The sequence below is a fragment of the Phalangium opilio genome, unplaced genomic scaffold (genome assembly GCF_054372755.1).
Source record: "Phalangium opilio isolate 3A_F unplaced genomic scaffold, DU_Popi_V2 ptg000031l_1, whole genome shotgun sequence".
Taxonomy (NCBI): domain Eukaryota; kingdom Metazoa; phylum Arthropoda; class Arachnida; order Opiliones; family Phalangiidae; genus Phalangium; species Phalangium opilio.
Window position 1 is genome coordinate 1,145,670 of NW_028324158.1, and position 26,345 is coordinate 1,172,014.

At 35.6% G+C, this 26,345-nt stretch overlaps 1 protein-coding gene across 5 annotated transcripts in view; it reads right to left on the reverse strand.

Annotated features, from left to right (window-relative positions):
• Positions 1-1,438: 1,438 nt before the first annotated feature.
• LOC149687029 (uncharacterized) overlaps positions 1,439-26,345 on the reverse strand; it is a 219,674-nt gene continuing 194,767 nt past the window's right edge. For 4 of the 5 annotated variants that reach the window (XM_089869548.1, XM_089869546.1, XM_089869547.1 and 1 more), the window contains 2 exons: positions 18,994-19,081; positions 1,439-7,008 (listed from right to left, as the gene is read on the reverse strand). In XM_089869548.1, the coding sequence (XP_089725674.1) occupies positions 4,968-6,995 (2,028 nt within the window). In that variant the 5' untranslated portion in view covers positions 6,996-7,008; positions 18,994-19,081 and the 3' untranslated portion in view covers positions 1,439-4,967. Of the gene's footprint in view, positions 7,009-18,993; positions 19,082-21,881; positions 21,988-26,345 lie in introns of all 5 variants that reach the window. The other variant, XM_089869545.1, reaches the window with a different exon arrangement.

Below are 26,345 nucleotides of genomic sequence, written 5' to 3' on the forward strand. Positions count from 1 at the left end.
CTTAGGATTAAATCTCGAAAATGTTTCTGATACCTCCAGACTGAAAACAAACCAAGAATATGACTATATGGTCCCTTAAAACCTATTGTTACTGAAAACAAATAAATTTTTAATAAAGATAAGAAAAACCATTCAATGACACCATATTTGCAACACAAATCTAATTTTTAAATTACAATTAATCAATAGGTTTCGCTTTAAATCATTTAATCGCTTTATGACACCTTCCACAAGCAGTTCTATGTATGTACACTGAAAAATGTGAAACAAATGTTGTAAGTTTGTTCCTAGAACACAAAAAATTCCTAAAAGCTTGTTCTCATTCTTCTACATCAACGAATTCATCTACGCCGCTGTCTAAGTACACCTTTCATTATCTCCAAAGAGTATGGAGACAGCAGCCAGTTTATCACAAAATCTTTAGGTATGAATTCAAAAATTAAGAAATAATTAATATTTAGGAATAACGTTTCTTAATTTCAGTAATTTTGCTGTTCAATTAAGAAGGAGCACTACTATATTTAATTAGAAACAAGTCACGAAAATTGTTTCGTAATTTCTACGTGTAACTTTGCACAATGAACCATGCATGCTCCTTTTTGCACAATCAAGAGTCCAAATTAGTCACTATAACTAGTGGTGTACGGGTATTGATTTTTCAATTTCGAATCGGGTCCGGGTAATCAAAAATGTTATTCTCGGATATTGGGGCGGGTACCCGAATTTTTGTCGGGTATTCGGGTAATTAGTCTTACCCGAAAAATGGTTGTCGGGTAGCAGTCGTGTATTAAAAGTTAGGACGAATAGTTATCGGGGTGGGTGCACAAAATTCTTCGGGTAATTAGGGCTAAGTACATAGATACTAACTTCAAAAATTCCCTTAATTCTGGGTTCTTCAATGTATGGTCTTTCTTAATTCCTTCCATTTTGATGCGATCTCTAACTTTTGGTTCCGCTTTCCTCTTCTAAACTCTTAGTCTTATTTCAACACAGGGATGATATGTGTGTAGAGGTATGTCGCGTTGCGTGGTTATTCTAGTCTGTCTCAGAAAGAAACTACCACAGAACGTTTACCTTATGTGAACTAAATTTCACCTTGAAACAGTGTTTTGTGGAATTTCAACACTCTTAAAAATCTCCCTTTCACCTCTGATTCCTATTTTTTTACCCACGAATAACCCGACAACCTGTTTCAGCTTGACACGGGTAATTGGTGGGAGTATTTTTACTACCCGAGTAGTTTCGAATAGTTGGAAAAGTCATTTTCGTGTATCGGGTACCCGCACACCCCTACAATAAATAAGTTATTGACTTTAGAATGTAATACTTCTTTCTTCGTAAGCCTGACTGGTGAATTCAGTTTTACTCTGATTAAAAACAGTAGTGTTGTTCTAGTGTTGTAGGAATATGATGAAAATAAATCGCAAAATCAAATATGTCGTGTACATTCGTTTATATAAAACCATTTGACGTTTTCCAGCCTTTTTTAGTTCCTTACACATTATATATATATAATATTCTGTGTATTACAGAACGCGTAGTAGTGTGTGTCTTTATTCATATTTCGCGGGTAATTTTTGGGGTTTGGTAATACATTCTTAAATTTTTTTTTTAAATACGGCAAATATATATATTTATATAAGAGCAACTTAAAGTACAGCAAATATATAAAATATTTGTCAAATCGAAAGTATAATGAAGATGAACTCGGAGTGAGTGTTATCAAAAGCCTGTTATTTTAATGGTTACCCCGCGTTTGGCTTCGATACACTGTCAACAAGACTTAAAATACTACAATTTCAGGTGTTCTTTTTTTCTTTGTCACTGACCACATAAAACACACAACACGATTTTTAATTTATTTTTCTGATAAAAAAATTATGTAAAAAATAACATTATTTTATTGTTTTAATCTTTGGTTTAACTATGTTTTACTCAGTACACGTACACTACGATGACTCATAGCCTTTTGAGGATTAATCTAAACAGCATAGGAAATTGAAATTAAGAGTAATGATTTTTCTCATTAAATTTCATTGGTTTATGTATCATACTGTCTAAATTATAAGATTTTGCCGTCAATCATGATAATACAATGTCGAAAGTTCCTTAAGTAATGCGCAGGGACTAACATGAGAAACCTCTGACAATTTTAGCCAAATAAGCTAAAATCAAGCATAAATTGAAATTTATACAACGAAACTATAATTTATAGATTAACAGTGCCTCTTTGGAAAATAATAAGCATTAAATTTAATTCCTGTAAATTTACAGAAACAAGCTTACGAATTATGAAAAGGCGTAATACTTAAAGTAGTCAGAGTTTCCTGTTATAAATGGTTGCCATCGGGTTTCTGACAACCTATATTCACATGACGATTCAAATTTGATACCATCTCGGTACGGAATTCAAATCTTAGTATATAAGAAATATGAGATAAATCAATACCGAAAGTTTCAATCAACTCTAAATTCAAGAAAAATATATTCCCTTGGTACGAGGAAGCGTATAAAGATGTAAATATATGTTATATTTCCATCACTGGCCAAAAACTAACTTTTAAAAATTAAAAGACAACGTTATTTTCTTACAGTTCATATATAAGTAATTATTAACCTTCTCTTTTATATAATAATAAAATATTAAATTACTCGAAAATACAGATATAAAATTACTAAAATATTATGCTAAATTTAAGTAATTTTAAAACCGCGCTGCTTAAAATATTTATTTACACTTTAGAGTTAATATTTCTTCTTAATATTATAATTCCACAGGAATAATGTTTTTCATTTACATTCGGTTATAATTCTTTTTTTTTTTTAATTTGTGGCCAAACATTAATAAAAAGAAAAAATAAATTAATATTCCATATTAAGCAACTTAGGCGAAGTTTGACAATATAATATGAAAATTAATATAACCCAAAAGGCTATGTTCAATATTTTACCCGGAGGAAAAAAATTTTAACTATATTTAAAACATTGACATTTCTTTCACGTATGGTAATTGCTAATAGTTTCAAACCGAAAAGATTACATTTTGATCTAAGATCAATAGTTTTATTTCAGGATTTGCTAATTGCTATATTCTAATTTAATTTCAGGTTGAACGAACGTTTTAAAAAAAAAACAAGCACATTTACTATAACTTATTTGGATCTTTATGAAGTTGGAAATAAGAGAAGCAAATGTAGTTCATTTTTGCAATTTCAAATTTATTGTCTAATTTAACGTCAATCGTTTTCTATTAAAGCTCGGGTTGATTACAAGCCAATTTGCGCTTTAACAACTGCACAAGACAATTATAATTAAAATACCATTTTTGAACCTTAAAGCATATTTTATCAACCAATTATTTTAACCATTTATATTTATTAGGCCAATCTCACTAACGCGACTCTTACGAAAAATAATCTTTGGCTTTTAGTTTTAATTTCCCATCTATATAACTTTATCATAACCCTTCTATAAAGTCAAATTCTTCTCATTTATTATTTTTACCGTTTCACCAAAAAATGTTTTCCTGTTAGCGTGCCACGAGGTCGTTGCTATGCTCGCGATCTCTCTATATTATTACCCTAGTTACGATTTAATCATTTTACCAGTAGCATATATATTTTCCTTTTTATACAGTGCCCGTTTTTATATATGTATATAGTAATCGAAGTTGGTGCGTCCCACTGTCTGTTATAGTTCGTATGTCAAAATAAAAATAGGCGATTTCACATTGTTAAAAGCGGCGACAGCAGGTATTTAACACACTTTGTGGAGTAAGTAGATTAATACTGTAAATTAGTGGCTAAATATTAGCCAAGATACGAATAATCATAAGAAAAATTTGTCATGGCGTTATGTTTTAATGACAAAGTTAGCGCCATAATACTTTTCGGGATTTTGAATTAAGAAACTCGTTTGTTATGACTTCCATTTTGTTGCTAAAGCAAAATAGAAACTATAAAAATTTTGGATTAATGTTAAGAGGGAAAATTTCAGCAGGATACGTAATTAAGCTGATATTTAAATTTTTTTTAATAACGGATTTAATATTGACGTGAAAGGAACTTAATTGGGGTTTTCGGTTCTACCATTTCAGGGGCCTTCACCTGGACTGGCTTATTTGAGGATAGGTATAGAATCAGGGATGTGGTCTTAAAATCACAATATGGAAATGAAAATCGATAATGAAACTTACGAAAAGACCGATATAACTTAACTAACGTATAAACAATAAATGTATGAAAGGTTTGCGTAATAAGTGTTTAAAGGCATATTTTAAAACAGAAGGATGGAATAAATTTGCCATATTTTCATCTTTATCTCCGATTCATCCGATGGTTTCAAAGTTCAGCCAGCCGCTTTATTCAACTGGCATCACAATGGTTCTCTCAAACCTGTGTCATTGCGCTTGAATAACGAAAATTACAAACAAGGCCAAAAAACTGCCTCCATTTTCATTCCACCCTCTTTTTCAAGATCCCGGGAAGCTGGACTATGTTGCGCACCCATCTATAAAATCTATTCCTTCCTTCGTATTAAGATATGGCTCCCTGATTTGACACAGATGGTTGGGTAAAAAAAATTATCAAACTATAATCATAACTTTGTGGAAGCATATTTTTGATGTAAATTAAAATATTGAAAATTTGACATGAAGCAAAATATATCAGATGCTAAATTACAAAATACTTTCAGGGAATGCTATAAGATAAAAAGAAACGGCAACATAATTAAAGAACTATTTTGTAAACTATCAAGGAAACAAATGTCATTTTAAAGCACCAGTTAGGCTTCACTTGATTTTATAATCATATGAAATCTTACTTCCCAAGAAAAACCTATACATCAAAAGATGATCTCAAATTCCTAAGAACGAATTAACAATTACTTGTTTTGTTTTGAGAACCAACAATCTATTTGGTAGAGTGCCATTATGAACGACTTAAGGGATGGGGTTTTAATTTGGGCTAAACCTCTGTTCCTTCTAGGGCCTCTTCTGCGTAACCTTCATCGGGAGAGTAACGTCGATCGGGTGGTAGTTCAAAGTGGGCGCTATTCGGAACTACTAGAGGAGTTCTTTTCCAAGTCACGGGTGGCCCTCCGTTGGCAACTTGGGATACCACAACCACAGGATGCCCTGGGCTGTTGAAACTATGGTAACTTTCGTCCTTGACTGAAGAGACGCACTCTGAGCAGGAACCGGACGTTTGGCAACGTTCCGTATCACAATGAAACTCATTCCCGGATCTGGGATTTTCCGAACCTGAAGGATTCGTCGATAAATGATTATGATTACCGGTACCGGTACTTCCGTTTAACTCTGACAACGCGTCATAGGGTTGCTGGTAGCCCGCGCTGGGAAACTCGTTCGAGTAACCGTGGTAATTTTCTTGGGGAGCAGCCCGTCGCAATGTGGCGGCGTACACGGGACCGGGGTAACACTGTTCCTGCAGGTGTAGCGTCTCACGTGTGAGCGAATCATGGACAGGATGACTGTAGAGGAAAGCCTTGGTTGAGTAAGTCAAGCCGTTAGTGTTGTTAGCTTCATTGGCTTTGTTCGTCAAGTCCGGTGTGTGTTGGTCAGAGCCGTACCCGCTACTACCCGTTTCCTGACGCGGAGTCTTGTCGGTGGCAGTCAATTCGTTTTGTTTTTCCGTCGTGATCTCCACACCCGTCTCTTGGCGCTTAGAAGCTAGTTGCTTGAGAATGCTGACACCATTGAATTTGCTCTCAGACGCGTGAATGGTCCGATATCGCAGAAGAACTATACAGGCCACTACCACGACAATAACGAGAGCCAGGAACAACCCTAAGGCTATTCCTATGATCTGAGCGTTACCCCAAGTCACCGGAATGGGCGGGGCATAAACAACGGCCAGGGTAAAATTGGATTCTACTGAGCCCGCTGGATTTTCCGCCACGCATACGTAAGTTCCAGCGTCTTCTAAATCGACATCTGTCACAGTTAGATGGCTAACCTCACCCTCGTTGGCCGTGACGTATTTTTCACCGACAATATTTCCTTCTTCGTCCATGATGATGGAAATATTTTGCACTGGAACACCATCAACAAACCAGGAAACAGTGGCGTCTGGAACGGCCTTGACAATGCATTCTAAGGTGGCGTTTTCACGACGTAACGCATTTACGCTCGTCACGGATGATTCGACTACGGGCATACAGGCGAATTCTTGTATGGCTAATGAAATCCAGGACACGTCCCTGAGACGGCGTGGTGTGTGACATCGAGGAGGTATGTTGGTTGGGATGTTATTATTGGAAATCCACGTACGTAAGTTTTTCAAATGGCAATCACAGTGCCACGGATTGTTACTTAGCGAAAATGAGTACAGTATAGGTAAGTTTGACAGAACTTCGCTGTTCAAAACTGTCAGTTTGTTTCCGTTGAGCAGTAAAGTGTCCATATTACGTACACCACGGAAGGCTCCGGGGAAAATTTGGTCGATTTGACAATTGCTCAAATCCAGGAAGGTCAAAAAGGTTAAATTTCCAAAACTATTAGGAGCCAGTCGTCGTATTGGGTTCTTGCCCATTAATAATCGTCGCAATAAGAACGTATCGTTGAAAATTGACGTCGGAACATCGACCAGGTGATTGCCTGACAGGTCTAACTCAACTAAGTTGCTTAATTGATAGAAGGCGTCAGAAGCGATCCATCTAATGGCGCAGTTCATCAAGTAGATTTTCTGCAAGTTTACTAATCGCCTTTCTTGGAAAATGAGAGATGGCAATTCACCGATACGGTTTTCACTGAGATCGAGAACTTGGGTGTCTGAATTTATTCCCGTTGGTACGGAGGTAATGTTTTGGTTACCGCACTCAGCTGTTTGTTTCCCGCTCTTCCATTTGCAGGAGCAGGGGAAAGGACAGCCATTCGTTGAAGAACGGACGCAAGGGGGAACCAGGCACAGCAGTAAGAGTAATAGCAAAACTACAAGAGTCGAAGCGCTACCTGGTGGAGGAACTGGTTGCATTTCGGAATGTTGTCTGAAATGAGAGAAATAGTTCAAATGAGTCAATTTTACATTTTTCAAATAATTTTCTTTAAATAAAAAAATATTGCTATTTAATAGAATATTAGTTTTAACTATATGCTCCCTGCAATAGTAGCTTATTATGGGGTGTACTGATATCATATATACTCCACTCATCTATTTATTTTTACGGAGAGCTTTACGCATCTTCTCCATATCTGTACTCATGTAGGAATTTTCTCAGAAATCTTTACTTGTTTGTGGAATTTAACCCAACCCTCTACGATCTTGCCCCTTGGAAAAAATCTCACAGAGTAAAAATTTCATTCGACCGAAATAAAAAAACAAATGTGTCCCAATGAATAGAAATTAATTCCCATTGATCAAAAGTACTTTCCCATTGCACAAAAGTTCTTAACCATTGAACAGAAGTGCTTTCCCAATGAACAGAAGTTTTTAATGGGATTTCTGTCCGTTGGGACGTTTCGTCTTATTGGGATTACTGTCCGTTGGGACGTTTCGTCTTATTGGGATTAGTGTCCATTGGGACGTTTCGTCTTAATGGGATTACTGCCCATTGGGACGCTTCGTCTTAATGGGTTTTCTGTACTTTGGGACAGATCGTCCTAATGAGAATTCTGTCGACTGGTAATTCTACCTCTTCTACGTACTTTTTCCCTCTTATGCTAGATTCCCACTCGACCGACAAATGCCGACGGAAACCAGATCTTAGAATTATTATTGAAAATGAAGTGGATTCAGATTTCATCGATAAATTAAAAGATTCACCTCAGCTCAGACCATTAACGTAACATCACCTTCGTTAGGGGCTGTTCACAAATTACCGAACTTTAAAAATGGTCCTCCTCCCCCTGTAACAAAGAATAACAGTAGGGAAGACCCTTACACAGGGCTCGCCGAATTTTAAATTGCGACCGGCGAACCTAATCTATCATTAATTGTTTTGCGGCACCGGCACGGGCCTAAAAATCAGATATATAGAAAACTGCGCCAAAAAAAAATAAACAGCGTAAGTACAAGAGTGGCGTTTTCCTCTGCTTTATCCACCGTAAAACGCCGTAAGTCCAACAGTGCAACAACGTAAAGACCTATTGATAAGGTTGGCCACCCCTGCCCTACCCCAAAATTACGTGATAAAGAGTGCTGCGCCCCATGTATTGAAGAATTTAGAGACTGAAGCTATGCTGTCTATTTTTCTCTAAAACATGGGAAAATAGGCTAAAATAAATTTAAGAGTAGGGAATCTTTATGCTTTTAAGTTTGATGTGTCTAAATGTGATTTGATACGTGACATTCTCAGTCACCCACCCCAAGGATAATTAAGAACGTTGCTTAATTTGTGAACGCTTAGGGCTCATGATTAGATATCATTCATTTTGGCAAATTTTTCGCCAAGCAAATAGGCTTTACAATTGGTATAAACATTGATAAAAACACCGTTTTTTTTACCCACCCTTTAATGATTTATTATGCTTCAAACAATACGTCAGATGTTCAAAATATTTCAGTATGTTTTTCATAAAAATTTATTTAAAAGAAAATTAATTAAATGCCAAGTGGAAAAACTATGTTTTAATAGAAGTGGATTATGTTGAGATACTCCGTTCCATTTATTCGGAAGATTGCCATCCCCCACTTAACCAAATATAGGGCTTTCATACAACCGGGCTGCGAGGTATCTAGTGCCTATAGCTGAGCAAACGCGCCCTATGTGGTTTCGTGCACTGAACGCATTGCCACCCTACAGTGTAAGGGCTACTCATGCAAGTTTTTAGTTAACCCGTGGCTCGCGGAGACGTAGCCACAAAGCGGAGTTACAGGGATAAGACATTTTTAAACGAGATGGCCCCGGCCAGATTATGCTTTTTCGGCGCCCTCTAGCGGCTAAAGCTGATACTACCCCGGCAATTTTATTTTGCGTTATTCCTTTCTTATTTATCCTTCCGGTTAATTTAGTGTGATTTTCTTTTAATATAAACATTAATGATAACTTTGTTTTAAGAAAACTAATTACAGTTATTTGTTTTTATATTCGCATTATATTTTATTGCCGATTGACAAATTTAATGATAATTTTGACCAAACACTTTCCAAGATTATTTTCAGTTACAATTTTTGATAAACAAACAAGATGACCCAGTCATATTACTTTTTACCGCCTTCTAGTGACAAGAATTAGTATTACTATATACATTATAAGATGACCCCAGCTAATTTAGAATTTCGGGTTTTTTTTTCATTGTTTATAAAATAGCATTCCTAATATGAATAAAATCAGTCTAGTAATAAACTAAGGTAACTTACTCATCAAAATCAGTCTAGTAATAAACTAAGGTAACTTACTCATTAGGTTCATTTTAAACTTAACCTACAGAACTTTATCTTAATTAAATTACAGAATAATATTTATTAAACTAGGGTTGGTACTGGTAAATGTGAACGATTCTATTTTTTCTTTAAAATTGTGTAGCTAATTTTTGGGCGGCTTAAATTCCTTTTAAAAGGGCTCTATTTCTAGATATAAGCTTTGGCAAGAGTTAAAATAATCCCACGATAACAAACCTTTAATCGTTAGATAGATCACGTTTTTCACTATAAAATTGATATTAATATCTGTGGTTTCGATTCGGAATTCGATTTTATAAATAGAGTTGGAAAAAACCAAAAAAAAATTGCAAATGTTTCAAGGTTAATTAGAATCCTTTTTAAGCTATTTTACTAAAAATTAAAAAGTAAAAGTGGTGTAAGGAATCTACGTTCGGATAATATTAACTTTAAAATACATCATTGACCCAAAAAAGACTCAAATTTCGCGCCATTAGTAAGTTTATCAATTTAGCGGTAAGAGGGCGGTAGCTAACACTACTTATTGGGCGGGAAAGCGAGACAGCTGTTATGCGAGGTATCGAGATAAAAAGGACTTCTCAACAAATTATTGAACATTTTGACTCGGCTATTGGTTTAACTATATTATCCTATTATCACTTATCACATCTGCGTAAACTTTAATCTAGGTGCATGAATTTAGGCCCTACGTAATGGTAGCTCCTTCAGGGTTGCCACGGAGTTTTCAGAATCAAATTCCCTGACTTTTCCAGGTTTTCTCTGACCTTTTAGGCCGAAAGTGTGAATGTTTACTGCACGTTTTAAGTGGTTATAATTAAATAAACTCTCAACATTAAGTTTTCCCAAGTATTTGTTGCACCAAAACAAATAAGAAACATTTTAACTATAAATAACTGTCTAAGAGAGCATTTACTTTACAAAAACAATTCTAGACATTTTTAAGGATTAATCTAGAGTTTTCTGTGTTGAGAGAGCATGAGGAGAAACTTTCATTACTCTTTCAATAAAGACTTATTCCCAGAAGTTTTACCCACTAAAATCAAATTCCCTGACTTTTCGGCCCATTTTTAAATTCCCTGACTTTTCCAGATTTTCCAGGATTTCCAGGTACTGTGGCAACCCTGTCCTTTCCTAGGGCCTTTTTTATTCCTCCGATTTGATTATCATTGTTGTTCACATTTGGGTCCAGTGTTCAGTCACTAGTAGAGAGTTTAAGCATCCCCTAAACGCGTACGTGTAGCTACCTTCCACAGTGCATTAGACCAATGCATTGTCAAAGGTGGCTACACGTACGCGTATAGGGGATGCTTAAACTCTCTACTACCTCCTTCAGTATTTAGGGTCAGGGTGTTTACATTTACCAGCGATTGTTCACATTTGGGGTCCTCTACGGGGATTGGGAAATAGGATATTGTGCAAAATTTAAGAGAGTTAAAAAGCTGAAAACATAGCGAATTTTGTCTAAAGAATCATATTTCATATCCTGAAAGTTTCTGGTGTCTAACGTTAGCTCCACGGAAGTTATTCAAAGATTTGCAAAAAGTGTCCACAATTACCAGCACCAACCCTATAGTAACTTCCTCAATCGGTTAGTTTTAAACTTAACTAAACTACATCATTATTTGTAAAGTTATCATAAACTATAGTATCATGATAATATTGAATTGAATTGAATTGAAAGTGTTGTTTATTGTGCAACTAGCTGTTACCCGCGGCGTCGCTCGCGTGTAATAAGAACTACCATCAAAATGATACAAAGAATGGGTAGATTTTACTGATGACTAATATTTTTGTAGAGTCCTAGGAGCGAAGGCACTCGGCGTTGCCCGTCAGCCCGTCGGGACATTTTTTATTACTTTTCACGCGGACATTATTCCATAAAGAAGAGTTTTTTAGTTTTTGGCCGCCATTTAAAAAGATGGCAACAAATCGAACCCAAAAGAGCATTCAGTCTGTCTATAGGTTAAAGGAAACCAGTGTACTAAATATCTGTGAAATCGGTTGAAACGCGCGGACTTTGTTGCATAGAGAAGAGTTTTTACATTTCTGGGCGCCATTTTTTAAGATGGCGGCAGATTGCAAAAATCTTTCTTAGTACGCGCCTACTACTTATGAGTAACGTTCCTGCAAATTTTCAGCCTTCTAGGGCAAGCGGTTTGGGCTGGGCGTTGATTATCTGTCAGTCTGTCAGTCAGTCAGTCAGGACTTTGATTTATATAGATATAGATGAAAAATGTTTTTACACACACGAGATCATGCACATTCCGAACAGTATAGTCAAATGAAAAAAAAAACGGAATTGTATTAGATAAAGCACACATGGACTTACGGGAATTGACAATTATTATACAATTTATACAAATGATGTTATAAAGAATTTATACAAATGATGTTATAATGAATCTCAAAACTATGTAAAGATCAATTTATATCCTGAAGACGAGCATTGAAAAGGTCGAATTTTTCACTTAATTAAAGTATAATATTAATTAAATTAAAGTATAATATTAATTAAATTAAAGTATAATATTAATTAAATTAAAGTATAATATTAATTAAATTAAAGTATAATATTAATTAAATTAAAGTATAATATTAATTAAATTAAAGTATAATATTAATTAAATTAAAGTATAATATTAATTAAATTAAAGTATAATATTAATTAAATTAAAGTATAATATTAATTAAATTAAAGTATAATATTAATTAAATTAAAGTATAATATTAATTAAATTAAAGTATAATATTAATTAAATTAAAGTATAATATTAATTAAATTAAAGTATAATATTAATTAAAATAAAGTATAATATTAATTAAAATAAAGTATAATATTAATTAAATTAAAGTATAATATTAATTAAATTAAAGTATAATATTAATTAAATTAAAGTATAATATTAATTAAATTAAAGTATAATATTAATTAAATTAAAGTATAATATTAATTAAATTAAAGTATAATATTAATTAAATTAAAGTATAATATTAATTAAATTAAAGTATAATATTAATTAAATTAAAGTATAATATTAATTAAATTAAAGTATAATATTAATTAAATTAAAGTATAATATTAATTAATCTAAGGTAAATTCCTCAATTAACTTACTTGAAACATCATTATTTATAATTATCATTAATCTCACTCGTGAATATATATTTATTTTAATCTTAATTAAAATACAGAAAAATATATATTGAACTATTGTAACTTCCTCAATCGGTTAATTTTAAACTTAATTAAACTACATCATTATTTATAAAGTCATCATTAATCTCACTTGTAAACGTGGACTGCTCGCTTAACTAAGCAGAGTAGCAGATGAGTTTTCAAGAGACGATATCATTGGTTAACTCATGGTGAACTTTGCCTGCTAATTCGTTTCTCTCTACATTCAAGACTGATAAGGTTTCAGGAAAAGAACTCTAAGCTTCAGACGTGACTTTGAGGCCGACTTAACGTCATATTAACGTGGTAGTGGGCGATTATTTAATTTCTCTCTCGTAGCGCGAAACGCGCCTAGACTCGAGATGGATTTGCCTATCCCACCTTTTATCTTATGAAAGCAATGGGCTATATAAGAATTCGGTGGCGCAGTCATAGCATGCCGGGTTGCCGAACCGTAGCGTAAAAAGTAAAACGACAATTATAAGTATACGCTATGAAATATTTCTATCATCGTTTAGTTACTCAAATAACCCTTGATATCAAATTTTACCATGCACTTTTAAGGTTATTTTCAGTTACAATTTTTGACAAAGAAAAATTATCATTAGCAGTTTAAATTTGCCTCTAAACGATAAAAACAATTTGTTAACCTCTTAATTTTAACTTATGATAAGAGTAATCAATTTCTAATCATCACTAATCTTAATAGTTTCTTAAATAACCAAAATAGGTTGACGTTGCAAAGCCACCTAGGTATAGTTCTAGGTACTATTTAATTTCAATGACATTTTTGCACACCTAGTAAATTTGGTAAATTGAGGTAGTGACCCCTTTAGGTGTTCCTGCTAAAAAGAAAACTGACATGATAAGCAGGGTTCATAGTTTCATACAACTTTTGGAAAACAAATTTCCCTGAGATTTGCATATACTTTCCCGAGTTTTCCAGGTTTATCCTATGAAGCAAATGTTAACGAAGGAGGAGGGGTAAATAGGACTATTACATAATCAAAGGAAATCCCCGTATCTCTAATATAACCAGAGTTATGAGCCTCCAAAGTATAGTGTAATGTTAATCCTATGGAGGGAATGTTCACGAACATTTTGCTTAATTACTCGGCTCCTGTTTGACGAAATCCCAAGTGAACATAATTATAGCATTAGTTGTTGTTGGAGTTCGTTAACATGTTCGTTAACATAAATCTAATTAAATCCATAATAAAAAACGCAATTATATCATTAGTTTTTGTTTCAGTACGTTAACTTAATCTAATGCTTAACCCTAAACCGAAATTCAATATTAACGCCGCATACAACCGTTCTAGTAACACCGAAAACAGTCTAACCCTAAACCGAAATCAAATATTAACGCCTCATACAACCTTTGTAGTTCTAGTAACAGCTATTGTGCCGCCGATAAATACTTAAAGCAGCCTTGCACTAAAACGAAATTGACACTCCGCATTCGTCGACCGTTCTAGACTCTAGTAACGAGAGTCACGTGGGCCCCCTTCTCTCTCTCTGGCAAAAAAAATAGTCAGCCCGTCGAGAGAAGAGTGAGATACTGTTGGTGAAGTCGCGGGTTCGGTTCCCGGTCGTGCCAGAAAATTAATTCTTCAATAGTAATGAAAAATTTACAGGACCTCGTATAATGTCACTGAATTTCGTATTTCTAGCGGGAAGTTTGAAATGAATGTAGCTTTATTTATGATGAATTCTCTCAGGTCACACCAAAAATTGGGGGCTGAAAAGAGGCGGAGCAGACGCCCAGCCGCAAGGGGACGGAACAACGCTTTCGCAGGCTATAGACCGCAAAAGCAAAAACACAAAATACTGAAACGTTGCTTGTCCATTGTAGAAATAAATATTTAGACTTTGTCAACGGTTACCGTTTTCCTACCCATTAATGCCACGGTGTATTGGCATGCAAAGTCTACACTCATTATAAAATTGCTTTACGAAGTCAGTAATAAATAAAAATATTATACGCTGTATTTTTTACGAGATTAACGACAATGATATACATATAGAGGAGGCAAAGAGGCTAGCCACCAACCCCTCTATGCATTGTAAAGGGACACTCCTGTAAAGAGACACAGGCCTAGTGTGGGGATTCGGGAAATTCCCATCGTAGTTACTTAATATTATCAGAAATAAGATGAGACCAGAAGTACTGAGCTAACCAAATTCTTCACTCGACGAAAGTGAATATTCTTGATAACACAAGAACGGTTGGCCCTCTAGTAGCGGTTTCTGAATTTTCCCTCCAAAACGTGAGACGCTCGCGGTGGTAGACGGCCGAACTAGATTCAAGGAGCCGCGTCCGTGTTCGGCCGCTTTAGGTTGAGGGGAAGGGGATAGGAAATGTTTTTGGAACTCGACCAATTTTTTTCTCAGTAGTGTAGGCGCGTGGGAACTGGCATAAAATCACGTACATTAACTTGGCCCACCAGGTGCTCAAATCGCCACCAAACATACATGGATCAATTGCACCAAGCATGCACCATCATGCACCACCCTTAACTTAGCTTGCTCCACAACGGTTCCCCTCTTCTTAATGAAAGATTTTGGGGGGCTGACGAAATGGCAGCCCCCCAGGTATCCGAAATGGAAAATTAATGTCATATTCTATGTGCACCATCCTTGCACCAATATGCACGGCCATTTTTATTTTTCTCACTGTTAATTTATTACTAAATACTGCAATCGCTACCAAACATACATGGATCAATTGCATCAAGCATGGACCATCATGCACCACCCTTAACTTAGCTTGCACCACTACGGTTCCCCTCTACTTAACGAAAGATTTTGGGGGGCTGACGAAATGGCAGCCCCCCCAGGTATCCGAAATGGAAAATTAATGTCATATTCTATGTGCACCATCCTTGCACCAATATGCACGGCCATTTTTATTTTTCTCACTGTTAATTTATTACTAAATACATGGATCAATTGCACCAAGCATGCACCATCATGCACCACCCTTAACTTAGCTTGCACCACTACGGTTCGCCTCTACTTAATTAAAGATTTTGGGGGGGGGCTGACGAAATGAAAGCCCCCAGGTATCCGAAATATAAAAATGATGCCATATTCTATGTGCAAGAATATACACCACTATTTTTATTTTTCTCTCTGTTAATTTATTACTAAATACTGCAATCGCCGCCAAACATACATGGATTAATTGCACCAAGCATGAACAACCCTTAACTTAGCTTGCACCACTACGGTTCGCCTCTACTTAATTAAAGATTTTGGGGGGTTGACGAAATGAAAGCCCCCAGGTATCCGAAATATAAAAATGATGCCATATTCTATGTGCACCAATATACACCACTATTTTTATTTTTCTCTCTGTTAATTTATTACTAAATACTGCAATCGCCGCCAAACATACATGGATTAATTGCACCAAGCATGAACAACCCTTAACTTAGCTTGCACCACTACGGTTCGCCTCTACTTAAAGATTTTGGGGGACTGACGAAATGACAGTCCCCCATGTATCCGAAATGGAAAATTAATGTAATATTCTATGTGCACCAACCTTGCACCAATATACACCACCAAAACATACATGGATTAATTGCACCAAGCATGCCCCATCATGCACCAGACTTAGCTTAGCTTGCACCACTTCGGTTCGCCTATAGCTAATTAAAAAGGTTGAGGCCTGGCGAAATGTTAACCCCAGGTAGTATTTAGTAATAAAAAGTAGTGAGGGAAATAAAAATGGAGGTACAAAAATCGTTCTAAGAGTTCCAAAGAACTTACTTTGCAACCCTGCGGAGCCCTTGGGATCATTTGCTAAAGGAACAATTTCCAAAGATTTCTATGGAGTTTCCTAAGGAATTCTTGAGATAAATTTCCAAAGAATGTCTTGGGATTGTTTTACATAGAAATTCTTTAGGAATTGTTGAAATAAATGTCCATAGAAGGTTTAGGAATATTTTCCAACGAAGTTCGTTAGGTATTCTTGAGATAAATGTCCTAAGATGGTCTAGGGAATATTTTCCAACGAAATTATTTAGGAGTTTTTAAAATCAATTTCCAAAGAAGATTAAGTGTTTATTGCGAAAGAAATTCTTTAGGACTTCTTTAAGTAAATTTCCAAAGATGGTGTAGGGTTAATTTTCCAAAGATGGTGTAGGGTTAATTTTCCAAAGACATTGGTTTGGAATTATTGAGATAAATGTCTAAAGAAAATCTAGGGTTTATTTTCCAAAGAAAATCTAGGGTTTATTTTCCAAAGAAAATCTAGGGTTTATTTTCCAAAGAATATTTAGGGTTTATTTTCCAAAGAATATCTAGGGTTTATTTTCCAAAGAAATTCGTTAGGAATTCTAGAGATAAATTTCCAAGGCCCAGTTATATTTGCAATTATGCTTTACATATAAATATCTCAAAATATTTTTACTCAAATTGTTTAGCTAAAGTTTTACTACATAGACCTTGACGCGATGATTAAAAAATTAAAAAAAAATCACGATTGCTTGTCCCGTAGCTAAGGCTCAGCAAGTGATGAAATGGTTTGTTATATTTACTTACTTTTTTGTCTTTAATGATCCGATAGGTTTTTATGCAAAGTAAAATACGCGTAATTAAAATCGTAATGTTTAGGGTTTACAAGGAATATAAGCTGGCAATCGTTACTTTTGCTTATAAGAACTTTAACTTTTGCATAGTAAATTTAACATAAAATCAATTCTCTTGCCACACGCTTTATATTTATTTTGAGCGTTATTAGAGTCCTAAATAAATATTTTTTGGAAATATTGTAGAGAAAATTAGGTTAAACGCTTCTCTGGTACTCAGTGAAAATCAATTATAAAATTTAACTACAACATCTGGGTCTACTGCCTGAACATTGAAGCCTCCAAAACCCACTTTGTACCCTATAAAGGTAAAATGTTCTGCCGTTTTCGGATGTTTTTAAATCGATAAAATGACTAACATTATGTACAGTTTCACACTGCATGCGAGAACTGTCCTCGCTATAAGGGGTGTAGTTCTGCGTGTAAGAACTGCCCACCCAGTGTTGGGATTTGGCTCTGCATGTGAGAACTATCCTCGTTGAAATAAGGCTATACATAGTTCCCATGCTAGGAGGATCCATACCATTTTCAATAGGAAGCTAAGTTAAGGGTGGTTCATGCTTGGTGCAATTAATCCATGTATGTTTGGCGGCGATTGCAGTATTTAGTAATAAATTAACAGAGAGAAAAATAAAAATAGTGGTGTATATTGGTGCACATAGAATATGGCATCATTTTAATATTTCGGATACCTGGGGGCTTTCATTTCGTCAGCCCCCAAAAAATTTAATAAGGTAGAGGCGAACCGTAGTAGAACAAGCTACGTTTAGGGTGGTGCATGATGGTGCATGCTTGGTGCCATTGATCCATGTATTTTTGGTGGCGATTTGAGCACTTATATTTCGGATACCTGGGGGCTTTCATTTCGTCAGACCCCCAAAATCTTTAATTAAGTAGAGGCGAACCGTAGTGGTGCAAGCCAAGTTAAGGGTGGTGCATGATGGTGCATGCTTGGTGCAATTGATCCATGTGTGTTTGGTAGCGATTGCAGTTTTTAGTAATAAATTAACAGTGAGAAAAATAAAAATGGCCGTGCATATTGGTGCAAAGATGGTGCACATAGAATATGAAATTAATTTTCCATTTCGGATACCTGGGGGCTGCCATTTCGTCAGCACCCAAAATCTTTCATTAAGTAGAGGGGAACCGTAGTGGTGCAAGCTAAGTTAAGGGTGGTGCATGATGGTGCATGATTGGTGCAATTGATCCATGTATGTTTGGTAGCGATTGCAGTATTTAGTAATAAATTAACAGTGAGAAAAATAAAAATGGCCGTGCATATTGGTGCAAAGATGGTGCACATAGAATATGACATTAATTTTCCATTTCGGATAACTGGGGGCTGCCATTTCGTCAGCCCCCAAAATCTTTCATTAAGTAGAGGGGAACTGTAGTGGTGCAAGCTAAGTTAAGGGTGGTGCATGATGGTGCATGCTTGGTGCAATTGATCCATGTATGTTTGGTGGCGATTTGAGCACCTGGGGGGCCAAGTTCATGTACGTCATAAAATCCTCAAATTTGTTCACTAGTGCCAGGATCTACTATCAATGCTAGAGCCCTTCACTTCTAGTCTCATCTCACTTCTGATATTATCTACAGGTTGGTTTAAAAACGAGCCCCATTAGTGTAATCTAAAGTCTCATTTGGAGAAGAAACCTTCACAAATTTAATATTTAAGTTCGCTGTCTATTGCAGCTTATCATAATGGAATATTTAAAAACTGTGCGCCAATAATTTAAGCCGAATTTCGCGCTTATAAGCGGTAAAAAAGTACTTCCGTACCAAAATGAGGAAACATTTAAGAACCTTCGCTTATTTTACTTTCGATTACTATTTTAGAAAACCAAGAAATACTCACCAGTTCAGTCTTTTGAAAAAAGGCTACCCGTTTGTGGTTTGCGGAAAGTTTAAAGCCTGGTCAAGGAGCATACCTCCGGTTGATACGTCTGCAAAAGAAAAGAAACGAGTCTGTTATTAGCAACAAGGTATTTCTCGCTTAGCCTTCTTAGAACTTTGAGACCTTAGAGCTTGGACCCGAAATCCCAAAAGTAAAAAGTTAGCTAATTAGGTTTTGATAAGATTAGTGCGTGTTATTTTCTTTTAGGGAAGTTGCAACTTCCAAGGCAAGAAGGGATCTCAATTTCGTACACCGAAGAAATATCTCCCAATGGTTTGTTTATAGCTTCTGTTTCCTCGTCTCTCGGGGTACCTAACAATCCGTCCGCGTCGAAAGATTAAATGAAGGCAAAGAGAAAGAGTGTAGGTTAAATGGATATCTATATAGAAAATCCCTTTTCGCTTCTTTACTTCATTAATTGGGTATTCGCGAACAGTGCTTAGTTTGACCAAGGCCCGTCGCGACAAATCCCTGGTACGCGATGGAGCCATTCTAGATCGTCTTTCCAAGTCGTTGCTTCCTGACATTCGTCCTCATTAACGGAGGGTCCCGCGAGGGCCTTTGTGCGCCTATAGAATACTAGTCTAGGACAAAAAAGGTATTGGATATGGGGAGGCGTTAGTCATGGCTCCCTTCTTGGGATATATTTATATATGTATATAAAACTTCTAAAACTTCAATGGCCGATAGGAAACGTGTTTTCTTTCCCTAAGGATTTTGTATTTACAGGAAAAAAATAACAAGAAACAACCAGCTAACGATGGAAGGAAATGGAATTGGGATATGGGTTATAGGAGCTGTAACTAGGGTAAAAAAACATTCGAAGCATTGTGGAGTAAAGGACCAGTTTTAGCTGGACCGGGGCTCTCTGGCACCTATCCTGGTATTTAGCATAAATTCATGGATTCAAACAGTAAATCTACATAGGAACGCCTGACGTCTTCTTGAACAGTTGGTTTATGAAAATAAAGAATAACACGGAGCCATTTCTTTTAGATGACGAACAAAACATTGAAAACAGGTTGCAGTACTAATATATAAAGATTTTACGACGAATGTAATTAGTTTCGCGCGTTGGACATAGATGGATACTAGGTTCTAGTGAGGGTGCGTTCGTGTTTCAAACTTAAAAAGCGTTCCACATGGAGCAAAATATTCGCGTTTAGGGATGAGGCCTAAAAGGTTTCCAACTGGATGAAAGAGGATTGCGCCAGGTGGTTGAATGGCTATTTAGCCGAAATGAACAGAGGACAACTTGGCCCTCTACTGTATACTCACTTGTGCTTTCCCGATAATTTTGCTTTTTTCGCTTTTCAAAGTTTTTGATAAGGTGTCCAAACTGTTGACAATATTGGTTTGTAGGGAGAAATGTTGAAGTTGGACAGTGGTAGTATGAACTACTGGTCTTCAGTTTGGTCATTGTGCAAGGTATTTATGATATTGTAAATTTTATCGGAAGATACACTATTGCAACTTCAAGCTGTATACTGTTAGTATTAAACCAAGACTTCAGACGCAAGTGTGAAAATACTAGTAGCCTAAAATTGGCGTCGCCAATATTGCTGGAGGATGAAATTAGACGTCACAGCAGCGTCGTGCATATTGAAAAAGTCAAGGAGAGAAAATTTTACTGGGGTATCGCTGCATCAAATCCTTTCTTAGCAAAAAATAACAGATATATACATATTTCGGGCAATTGAGCATTAAAGTTACCCTTGAAGCTATTAATATATGAGGGTTATAATATGCACGCGTTTATATGGAGTACGCAGTGTTTTGTTCCACAAGTACTGAATTGAGCAGGGAATCCAGGAGCACCTGGCTAATATGTGTAGACCCTCATACTCCTTTATTTTCTAGAGGGCCAAACATCAAATCACAGAGAGTTGGGAACAAAGGGTTTAGGCTATGTTCCTCCCCTAACTGAATCTTCTCCTTTACAAAAGAGAGTTATAACAATAATAATCTGTTCGGATATGAAATAGCCTAGTTGCAATTGAGCGTGAAAAGCCAAACAAAATGAAAAAACTAAACCATATTTTACTATTTATTTTATTTCAATTAATGTAACGGCAAAATTCACATGCACGACCCATACTAAAATACCCACAGTGCACAGGTTGCATGAAAAGTGAGTCAAAACCGTCCCTTTTCATGCAGCACAACACGAGCGAATGTCTACTATTGTTACTTTACGCAGAAGCTTGTGATTGGCATTCGATTGCAAAAGATCTCTTTCTGACGTAATTGCGTTAAAGATGGAAGTTCGCTACTTAGCCAATTAGTAGGCTCTATTGCTGACTCCGATGAGCATACTTTGCAGCTTCCTCCCCTGCTTATGCAGTGGCTTTTAATAGTGGTTAAGCATAATACTGTATCAACCGTAACGAAAGGAACATTAAACCAAAGCGCTTTTCATTTCGGATGACTTAATATTTAATAATTCTGGCTATTATTGTATCATCTGAGATATAGTATTGCAACTTTAATAACCTTTGGAGAAAAACAACCCTGGAAAGCTTTAAAAGTCTAACATACCCTTAAGGAATAGGAATTTCCCAACCATCTCATTTATAGAATACCAGGCATAAACTTTGTTCCTTTCAATTCTTCTGAATCTGTTCGACCAAATATAATCTGGATGGAATTATATACAGTGACTAGACCTCTATTCTGTAAATTAGGGTTTCTAAGGCAAATTTTGAACGCTAAACTCCCAGAGAAGCGCATCTACCACTTCCGCGTCTCCATTTCCTTGCCGGTAAATATAACGATAGTGTACTCATCACGACCCTTATCTCGGAAGGCCAGGTGAAACGAGGATAAAGATATGAAAGATGTCAACTCACCACGAGTGCATTCATTCCGCCCTTCGTTTTATCCACTCAGAAGTGATAATCTTTCGAAATTCCCAATGGGTTAATAGGTGATTTTAACAAAAGATGCCGGTATAGTCTAGACAAGGGATATAGAATTTGCGTGGCTGTAGCTATTTAGAATTAACAGCTCGGAATGAATGAGATACTAGGGAATTTAGGCTGCGAACATAAATACGTTTATTTCTCCTAACTACCATTTAATGTTAATTGTTGAATCGAAGGGATTAACCGTTCCCCCTCTTCGAAACTTTAATCAACTTTCCGGCAAAAGCAAGTGAATTTTTCAAGATGTTCTTTAAAGAGATATAAAGACATCAACCTTACTCCTTGTTTTTCATGTTTTGCCAAATAAATATTGTTAAATCTTTTAGAAAAAAAAAATAAAAATAAAAACTTTAGATGACGTATTTCTCTTGTACTAAATTTAAAGAGAGCTCACTTTTTTGGTATTAGAGAGGGTCAGGCTTAGCGTTCTATTCGGATATTGGAGAAAGACAAAAGGGCCATGCCTAATAATATGAAGGTTAAAAAATTCCTTAATCCATACCTCACTTGTAGATTTAAAGGCCTAATGTTTTATTTTTGTCATTGGCTCATTTAAAGGGTATGAGAAGCTTCGTTTGAAAAACCTCTGATTTATATAACAAAAGATAAAATTAATTACTGTGAATTCAAAAATATCAAGCTTTTAATTCTCCGATTTCTGGTTATTTGGCAATATGCATTTGAAAATGCTTCATATGAAATTATTTTAAATCCACTTTTTAAGAAAGGCTAAAATGTTTTCCTGTTTTTGACGTCACATACGCGAGATGGTGCCACGCTCTCCGCTATCAGACCCAGAGTTTTGACAGGGGAGAAGAATGGTCATAACGCGAGACGCGTATACCTCGCGCGTATAGGATTCCCGCGCTTTTTTTTCCTCACGTCATAGTGATGTCATAAAACAGGGGAAACAAGCTCGATAAGACAACATTGTTGATATATCGAAACTGAGTTTTCGTGATTTTCCAATGGATTTTAAAAATAGAAATATTGGTTCAATTATATTAAAAACTTGATATTTTGAAAGAAGAGACTTGAAAGTGTAATATAATACCACTTTCGTGGTAAAATATGATATGAAATTGTAAATTCCCATACCCTTTAAATTTATTTCGTCAAGAATTGAAGAACTACTATTAATAGTCCGTTTATGCATTTTCTAACTTTAGTTATTAAAAAGAGATTTCGGTGAATAATAACTTATCAGTGAATTTCATTCCACATTATTAAATTTTGCCAACAAAACAACCAATATATTGTGCAGACAAGGCTTGCTTTAAAATGTATTTGTACTAAACGTTGGAAGATTGAAAGACGCTACCAAGTTTTCAATGTGAATTAATTGATATTAAAGGGACCGTGAAGCGTTCAAACAAATGAATTTGATTAGCTCAAAGTTTAAATATTAGGCCTAAAGACCTGAAATGAGATTTTATAACTCTGTATTCCTAATTTTCGAAGTCTAAGGCGACCGACGGTCTCACAATTTCATAAAAGAAAAAAAGTAGCCTGAAAAGCCGTAATCTCATGGGAATTTTGCCAAGGCTTAAGCAAAATTGCGGGCTCCGGTTGTAAAATTATTACGGATCCCACGTCACGGGATTTTTGGAAAGATGCCCATCCCGACTTAACCTTCATCAGTATCTTGGAAATCCGGACAATTAACGGAACTTAATCAACTTGCACCTTGGAAAGCCGCCCAGCCCAACTTTAAAACCACATCGTGAAGACCATGGAACGCCCCCTAATGCAATGTGCAAAGCCAGACCCTAGCCTTTAAAAACAGTAATGTTGAAATAACTTTTTATATAGTAATAAGTATATAACGCCTATTGTGCAAACTAACTTTGTTAAACATCACGGTCTTAAGCCTCATTGTGCATGCCTATGATATTATTTTTATTACCAGTTATGGCCTTATGCCTACGCGAGTGTGCATGCCTATGATATTATTTTTTTATTACTAGTTATGGCCTTAAGCCAACGCGAGTGTGCATGCCATAAAGGATTATGTTCGTATTTAGCCTACAGTGCTACTTACCTAAACCAGCCTAATGTACTGTAGTTAATTGCCTATTAAAATTAAGACTATTGTTGGCAACCTCAATTATATCCCTTATTTTAAAATAAGCTTACCAGTATCTGTTTAGACACCGAGCCATTTAAAAAGATTAGTTTATTCACTTACTCGCTCTACTCAATACTGCAATTGACGCGAGTTACCCAGGACCTTAACACCAAGTTTCGTTAGTAGCGGACAGAGCTTCTTAATAAGTTTAATAATTCCTATAGTTTTAGTTCAAGAATAATAAAAACCACAACAAATATAAAAGAGAAGTATATTGCAGTAAATTTCATCCTATTCCTCAAATTTCTTATTCGAACTTTAACTTTTTATTGAAGCCCTCGGCCAATCAAATTTTAGTATTCTGAATTTTTTCATATATCCAGCTACCAACAAGATGACTCCGGCCATATTAACGTTTTGCTAGGCTAACTAAATTTATTGTAAGGTGACCCCGGCCTTATATGCTTTACGGTTATTTTTTTCTTTAAATATCAAATATCATTCCAATTATGAATAAAAATAATCAAGCTTGATTTTGGGTTATAGATTAATGAAAAAAGTAAATGACCAACTTCAGTCCTATGAACTGGAACAATTTTGTTGAAATTGGGTACTAAAATTATTCATTGATTGCACGCTTATAGCAATATGCAACAAGCGCTTTGAATTAGCCCCGAAACTCGACGCAATAGAAATGAAGTAATTTGCATAAGCCCTACCGAACAACGCTAGATGTGACACGAAAACAGATGGTGGAGATAAAGATCAGAGAAAATCGTACTAGAATAGAAGGCAGGCCCGATAAATATTACCGCCAAAAGCAACCTCATTCCTTTTTTGTTTATGACGTACTAATTGCTAATTAATCAGAGCCGAAAATAATATTTGTGCCAAAAAAAGTTTATTTAAAAACAATTTTATATGCATAAAAGCATTTGGTATAAAACAATTTTAGAATTAAAAATGGGGTTGAAGAGACGCTCAACCTGACAGCCAGGGTCGGACCAATACTTTTCCAAACCTCTAAAACGCGCGAAAGTAAAAACTTAGTGAGGAAATTTTTTTTACTCTTAGGATAGGCAGCTCCCTATCTTCGACGGCAGCTTATTCGACATAAAATGTGTTCCAGCTTTGGTTCTCAGCTCCTATGTTGGAGTGATTTTGCGATAATCTATAACGTAGTTTTAAGCGTGCTGACAACATACAAAAGAAATATTTCGAGACAAAAGACGAAAAAAATACTGATGTTTAGGATTTAAAATCTCGACGTTTTAAATCTTGTACCGGGTTCGTACAAAATGTTTGGATCGAAATTCCCTGACTTTTCCAGGTTTTCCCTGACAAAATTCCACAAATTTCCATGACATATGAAAACCAATCTAAATTCACTAGTCATTTTATTATTGTTATAAAAATAAGGCAACTATTTCGTTTAAATTTAACTTTAACTTTATGTAAGTAAATCATAAATAACTGGAGCGAGCGAAACGAGCTCCGCGAATTTGGGGCTCTGGTAAAATCTCAGACAACACATTTTCTGGTCACCAGATTTTAAATTTCTTTATTTTTCCCTGACATTTCACTGACTTTTTAGGGGCCATTTTCAATTTCCCTGACTTTTTAGGCCCATTTTTAACTTCCCTGACTTTTCCAGGATTTCCAGGTAGTGTACGAACCCTGCTGTAAACCAGTAATTCCATTGTCTGTTGTCTGCACGCACAAAGCTACGTTAATGATCACAATTTAGCCGCTCCAACATAGAAATGTGGGTTTGCAAGTGCTGACAACCAAAGCTGGAACAGATTATATATCGAATAAGCTGCCGTCGGAGATAGTAAGTTGCCTATCCTCTAAGCGTGAAAAAAATATCCTCACTCCTTTATCACTGGTAAAAACATTAGTGAATTTTTTAAAAAAAAATCTGCTCTCTCGCGGAACCAATAATTACCATAATTAAATTTACTATTTCAATAAAATAAAATAGCTTAAATAATAATTACAATATCAATATATAATTATTTAACTTTAAATCAGCACGATCAATTAACTTTAATTATAAAGCTAAAAATAGATAGATGGCTGGCTACATAGCTAGGTTTAAAAAATGTATCATGCTGAAGTTGGAGCCTTGAAGTAATAGTAGCATAGTTTACAGACTAGGAGGATTCATAACATTTACGCAAGGAGACCCAGCTTTAGACTCACCCAGGCACCCAGTGAGTGAGGTCTCCTTGTGTAACACTGAAGCCTGGCCTCCCTGTGTAAATGGTTTGAATCCACCTAGTCTGTAAAATATGTATTCTCCCTAATTATCTTAATGT